We start from the raw sequence: 6,561 nt of genomic DNA, 5'->3' as shown, positions 1-6,561 counted from the left end.
TCTCTCTCGACCTCATCTCTCCCCTCTCTCTCTCTCTCTCTCTCTCTCTCTCATTCTTCTTCTTCTCTCTCCGGCCGGTGACTGAGACGGACGACGAGATCTGGACACTAAGTCAGTGACGTCAATGAGGTCGGATCTGAAGCGGAAAGTTGGATCTCCGGCCGAAACCCACGCCCAACCGGATACAGAGAGAGATCCAGCTGGAATATGTGGATTTCTGGCCGGTTCTCTCTTCCTCTCTCTTTCTCTCCCCCCCTCGAGCCTCCTCGTCACCACTCTTCCAAACCACCAAACAGATCTTTGTTTTTTTTTTTTGGTAAGTGAAATTCTTAGGTTTGATTTACATTTTGTGTTTATTTTTTGTTTGGATTGTGATGATTCACATCTGAAAGACAGGGTTTTGAAAATTTTGTGTTTGTTTTGGGTTTGGATTATGTACCCAATGACCGGATCTCCGATGGATTTGGGTTTGATTCTTAGCTTTGATTTACCAAGTCTCCGATGGATTTCCAGTAGAACTGGAGCTGATTTTCGGTGGATATTTCCGGTAGAACGTAGAAGCTATGACCGCTGAACAAAAAAAACAAAATATATATATATTCAAAAAAAAAAATAACAAATTCTAGACAGTTTGGACAAAACCATCCAGAATTTGTTATGGACGGTTTGAGCCAAACCGTCTATAATTTCGAACAGTTTGGCCCAAATCGTCTAGAATCCGAATTCCCAACCCATTTTTCTAGACGGTTTAAAACTGTTAAGAATAAACCGTTTTGACTTTGTTCCAGCCAGTTTTTTTGCAATTTCTGGACGGTTTCAAACCGTCCAGAATTCTTGAAATTTTTGTAGTGTGTCAAGAAATGGCAAAGTCCAGACGGTTTATTCTAGACGGTTTAAAACTGTCTAGAAAATATGGGTTGGGAATTCGGATTATAAACGGTTTGGGCCAAACCGTCCAGAATTAATATATTTTTTCTTTTTGTCTCGATTTATTTCTTTTATATATTAATATTAATATCATTAATTAATATTTCTTTTTTTAAAAATTATTTATTTCTTTTCCATAATTTTTTTTTTTTGTCTCGATTCATTTTCGTCAACGATGATGCTGGGTCGACAACGAGAGGACGGAAATAGTGTTCCCACACTAAGCCTGGCTTCTGCACAAATCCGGCCTTCACAAACCCAAAAATTTTCACAAATCAAACCCAAAAATTTTCACACACCCTTTTTTCAGCTGTGAATCATCACAATCCAAATCCAAAACAAACACAAAATGTAAATCAAATCTAAGAATTTCACTTACCCAAAAAAAAAAAAAGGATCCGACCGAATCTCTCTCTGTATTCCGACCAGAGATCCAGTTGAGCGTGGGTTTCGGCCAGATCCGGCCGAAAACCCACTCTCTCCAGTTGTGAGATCCCATTGTCCCATTCCCGTCATCCGGATCCCGCTGACCGTCCAAATCCCGTCACCCGTCTTCAATCGCCGGCCGGAGAGAGGAAGAAGAAAAGAGATAGATTTAAGAGAGAGAATTAGAGAGATCGATATAAACTTTAAAAAGAGATCAATGACTTTTGTTTTAAAAAGAAAGAAACGAGAAAACAAGAAGAAGAAGAAAAAAAATTAAAAAAAAATGTTACAGACGGTTTCAAAAAAACCATCTCTAAATTTATCTAAAAATTAATTTTCTGGCGGTTTTATTAAAACTGTCTGTAAATTTACAAACGGTTTCAATAAAACCGTCTCTAAATTTAGTTATTAAAACCGTCTATAAATTTATAAACAGTTCTATAAAACCGATTGTAAAACTATAATTCTAGATGGTTTTCAAAACCGCCTAGAAAAAAACTAACTAGAATCAGCCATTTTTTTGTAATGTAAAGATGTTTACATGGAACAACTAAATGGATTTGTACGTTGATAGCTCCCATCCAAATTCTGTATGTCGGCTACACAAAGCTAGTTATGGCCTTAATTCTTAAACATGCACCTTGGGCCTGGTTTCATCGCCTCTCACAAGTTCTCTTTCATGATACTGGCTTTCGTTCTTCAGATGTAGATTCTTTCCTTTTATCTATCGTCATTCTGACGCTACATTGGTGTGTATGTAGACGATATCTTAATTACAGGGACAAAATTAAATTGATGTAATCTTCTCGATCATAAAATAACTCCAATCCATGTTTGCAATGAAAGATCTTGGAGTCCTCGGTTTTTTTATTGGTACGCATCATATATGCAGGCACACCGCGACTCCTCTAGGCTACATGTCCGTGAGGCAATCCAAGTACATCATTGATCTCTTGCACAAGTCCTCCTTGGTTGATGCCAAACCATTACAGTTTCTGGTTCCAAATTGTCAGTAACTACTGGTGATCGATCCACTGTAAAACTCAGAAACAGCTACTTATCGGCGAGTTCTGGGCGCTTTACAATAATTAATATTGCTCGATCACGCGGCCTAACATTGCTTTCTTGGTAAATCAATCAGTTTGCAGGGGGTGTAAGGTGTTACCCACCTTCAAACAATTCTACAGATGCTGAAAGATCGAGTGAAAGTGAAGATAAGATGCAAATGAAAATGTCCGAAGATGAAGATGACCCAGTACCAGCAGAAGATTTAAAAAGAAAACTGTGTCCATAAAATTAAAAATACTTGTTAATTAGTTCACAATTAATCCTGCTAACTAGATCAATTTCAACGTGTTTTGGCTTTTGCTTTATACTTCACATTCAAAGTTGCACGACTTTTTTCCCTCTCATTTTCCTTATAATTATATTATAATATTGATTTGGGTATTGAGTCGAGAGTTACAAGAACTCAAGAATAAGAGTTAGTACTTAGTAGCATTCAAAAGATAAGAGTTATAAGTACTTAAGAGACAAAAATTACAAAATTATAAATTAATTTTATTGTTGTTAATGTAGAAACAAAAAAGACTTGTAATATTTAATTTTTTTTTTAATTTATAAATATAATTTTATATACAATCAAATAAAAAATAAAAATATAATAAAAAAAATAAAAATTAACATATAGATGTAAACTGAACCACCTTATGACTTCTTTTTTTATCCGGATTATTTCTTTCTTAAATTATATCTTCTTGCATCGGAGTCGGTCACCGCAAGATCATAGACTTCTGAAGTCTATGGATTTTGTCTGCACGTTTCAATGACCAATAAAAAAAAAAAAAGGACGTACGTACGAAAAAGTTAAAGGATGGAAGAACCTTCAACCTCGGCTTACATCACTGATGGTGACGTAATGAATGTTACGTGTTGAATCGTGGATGTCGTATTAATTTTCACGATTCAAAGGTCCTAACTTGTTTTTCACCCTTTTTTTTTATTATTTTTTAAGGAAAATTTTACACTAATTTTATATGATTAACACGATGACTTGTTTTAAATAATTATTTATATAATTAACAAAAAAAAATCACTTAAATAAATTTAAAAAGTAACTTTAATCTTTTCTCTGGCACATGGATTTGATTTCAATCCATTATTCCCTACAGACAAACTAAGACGACCAAGCTTTTACTAGCTAAAGTTGAGAGATCGAGAGCAGCCGCCAAACTAGTCTTTCTTTGATCTTAATTGCTCAGTGCAGGTTCCGCGAAAGATACCGCCTTAAAGCACCAACCACTGCATGAGATATATATTATTAATATATATAGAGAGAGATATAGGGCTTCTTCAACTCATAAATACCAACCAGTAGCACTGCATGAGAAATAATATTATTTTTACATACAGATTTAATTAAGGAGGCTTCGATCTCCAACTCTTAGTCTTTTTTCTTCCAACTTAACAGTCTGATCGATGACTTATCATTGAAGGTCGTTCATCATCTTGCAGACATGGAAGCTCATACCTCTTGTCAAGAAAAGGTGACTCTTTGATCTTCTTGTTGCTTTATTTCTTCTGGGCATGATTTTAATGTCAACCCCATGCCAGATCATAGATGCTTTGTAAAATAATACAGAAAAAAAAAAAATTCTTCGTTTTACTTTTTTCTTGATTCTCTTTGGGCATTTTTTGAAGATCTAAAACAGAGATTTTGTCATGGTTCTTTTTCTTGATTCAAATCATTAAGAATTTAAGGTCATAAATTTTTGACCCCCCAGATCTTCTGAAAAATAAGCTGGACTTGGATTTACTCTCCATGGGATTGACATTCAAGTATATATGACCATGTTGTAGGAACAGAAAAATTCTATAAAGAGGGCAAAACTATACATAGAATAATAATTAATAATAATACACTTAATTTATATATGAAAAAAAAAAAAAAAAAAAAAAAACTAAGGGAAGAGATGTTCCTCCAGGTGGAAACCCTCCAAACAGACTTGAAGTGTTTGCGAAAAGAGAATGAAACTTTAAGATTCATGCTTGACGTTATGAACAGCAAATGCAACATTCTTCAAGCCCATCTCCAAGAAACAAAGGCTGCAGGACAAATGGACATCAATTTCTCTCAAAGCGGCTTTGACAAGGAAGCAAACAAGAGAGCTCGGACATCTGAGGTTCCAATACATAACAAGACACAACGAATCCTAGTGAGAACCGACTCTGATCAGGACAACAGCCTAGTAAGTCTTCTTGATATGTCCTTTATGTGTGTGCATCGATCTGTCATGGTTACCATTTCTCTAGCTACAAGAAATTTTGTAATTAGCTACAACCCAAAAGTCATCGCAGATTTAAAAAAAATAAAAAATAAAAAATAAAATCATAACAGCAACGACAAAATTTGTTAATAACTTGGTGGGATTTTTTCAAGTGACAAGATTATCTTATTAGCGACGAGTCCTCGCTAATAATATATAAAATTTGATAATTAGCAACGACCCAAAAGTTGTCGCTGATTGCCCTCGCTAATTTCAAAATATATATATATATCAACGACAACCAAATTCGCTAATAACTTGGTGGCCAAGAATTTTTCTTTTTTTTTTCGCATGCGGACTTTGGCAGGAATCTACTAGTGACAAGTCGCCGCTAATAATATATAAAAATCAGTTGTTAAATTTGCTGTGTATCTTAATTTGTATATTCCTTTTGAATTTAGACAGTGAGAGACGGCTATCAATGGAGGAAATATGGGCAGAAGGTCACCAAAGACAACCCATCACCTAGAGCTTATTTCAGGTGTTCCATGGCTCCGGGATGCCCTGTTAAAAAGAAGGTATGATTGGAATTCTATTAGGAAATAAGGATATTTTTGAACCATCATAAAAATCACAGTTTCATATTTCATGAATTAAACTCCTTTTTTCTCAGGTACAAAGGTGCTTGGAAGATAAGTCTCTGCTTGTGGCAACTTACGATGGGAAGCACAACCATGATGTTCATGGTTCTTCTCTTGGGGACTCTTCATCTTCATCAGATACCATCAGAAGCCCAATGGCAAATATTAACTCATTTCTCCCAGCTATGGCGCTCGATCTTAGTCTCTCTAGTCCACATCAAGAAAATCGAAGACCCTTTCAGAATTTTGTGGAAGAGCACCACAACAACAGCTACAACAATATTGCAGAATATGCAGCCTCTTTAACCAAGGATCCTACCTTCACGACAGCTTTGGCTGCAGCTGTTGCAAGCTCCATCACCCATCAGCCCAAAAAAAGATTTGAATCTGAACACCATACGTGATCTTTGGAACTGTAAAGACGCAAAAATAGCCTAGAATCTACATTTAAGCGATAGCGTTTCTTTTTTTTTTTTTTTTGTGTCAAAAAATGCTTGGAGTACTACAGATTTTATTACGATCTTTTACAAACTAACGTAACAGTTCATATAGCATTTACCACATCAGTTTCTAAAGAGTTGTAGTAAAAGTTAACTGTAGTACTCCTAGCACTGTTTAGTTATGTAGTTGTTGAGAATAAGGTTTGAGTATTTTAAGTTTCTCTAAGTTTTCTCTTTTCCTCTATAAAACGAGAGGATTCATGAGCTTTGATCATCTGTGTGAAGATGCCATCAAAGTGAAAATGGCATGATCATGAGTCATACATGCGTTTTGTCTTAGAAAAGTGAAGTTGTTGCTGTTATTGTAATGGAAGATAGAAGGAAAATTGAATTATGTAACTCTTTTTTAGTGCCTCTATTGGTGATACCTAATGCATGCATAGACGAGTGCAATCTCACTCGAAGAAACAATTTTGTGTAGTTTCAAAATGATCATATTAACGAAACAAACTGGGTTAGAGGAACCAGTCTATTAAACTGACATGTGTTTAAAATGCATGAGATTCTCTATCAGCTTAATAAACTAAGTTGAAAGAAATTCCTTTAACCCAGTTCAGAGAAAAACTTTGTTCAATAGATAATAGGTTTGGTCCAGTGGAGGGTGAAATCCCACATATGGTTACTTCTAAGTAATAAGTTGTAGCTTTCTACACTGATGCGATCCTTCTAGCTAACTGGTTTTAACTTCAAATACGTATATGATAACATCATCATTGAAAAGGGAGCAATGTCACAGAAAAAGCTTTTATTGGTGGCTGACAAGTTGAGAAAGGGCTTGAGTTTAAAACCCAACCCACTTAT

The 6,561-nt window shown here is 35.3% G+C and overlaps 1 protein-coding gene across 2 annotated transcripts; it reads left to right on the top strand.

Moving 5' to 3' along the window:
* The first annotated feature begins 3,710 nt into the window (after positions 1–3,710).
* LOC133871031 (WRKY transcription factor 18-like) lies at positions 3,711–6,094 on the top strand. 2 transcript variants are annotated; one of them, XM_062308371.1, is made up of 4 exons: positions 3,711–3,899; positions 4,338–4,601; positions 5,081–5,197; positions 5,293–6,094. In XM_062308371.1, the coding sequence occupies exons 1-4, from the start codon at positions 3,870–3,872 to the stop codon at positions 5,662–5,664; spliced, it is 783 nt and encodes a 260-aa protein (XP_062164355.1). In that variant the 5' UTR covers positions 3,711–3,869; the 3' UTR covers positions 5,665–6,094. The 2 variants fall into 2 exon arrangements, with proteins under 2 accessions (XP_062164355.1, XP_062164356.1); XM_062308372.1 differs by having other exon boundaries at positions 3,747–3,899; positions 4,418–4,601.
* Positions 6,095–6,561: the final 467 nt, after the last annotated feature.

Source organism: Alnus glutinosa, chromosome 6 (genome assembly GCF_958979055.1).
Source record: "Alnus glutinosa chromosome 6, dhAlnGlut1.1, whole genome shotgun sequence".
NCBI classification, from domain to species: Eukaryota; Viridiplantae; Streptophyta; class Magnoliopsida; order Fagales; family Betulaceae; genus Alnus; species Alnus glutinosa.
This window is presented reverse-complemented; position numbering and strand designations above follow the sequence as displayed.

What these genes read in the sequence shown, in the direction of transcription:
- LOC133871031 (XM_062308371.1), top strand. Translation starts at nt 3,870, where the DNA reads ATGGAAGCTCATACCTCTTGTCAAGAAAAG. An exon ending in ATACCTCTTGTCAAGAAAAG is followed by an intron (nt 3,900 to 4,337) that starts GTGACTCTTTGA and finishes ATGTTCCTCCAG; the next exon opens with GTGGAAACCCTCCAAACAGA. An exon ending in GATGCCCTGTTAAAAAGAAG is followed by an intron (nt 5,198 to 5,292) that starts GTATGATTGGAA and finishes CTTTTTTCTCAG; the next exon opens with GTACAAAGGTGCTTGGAAGA.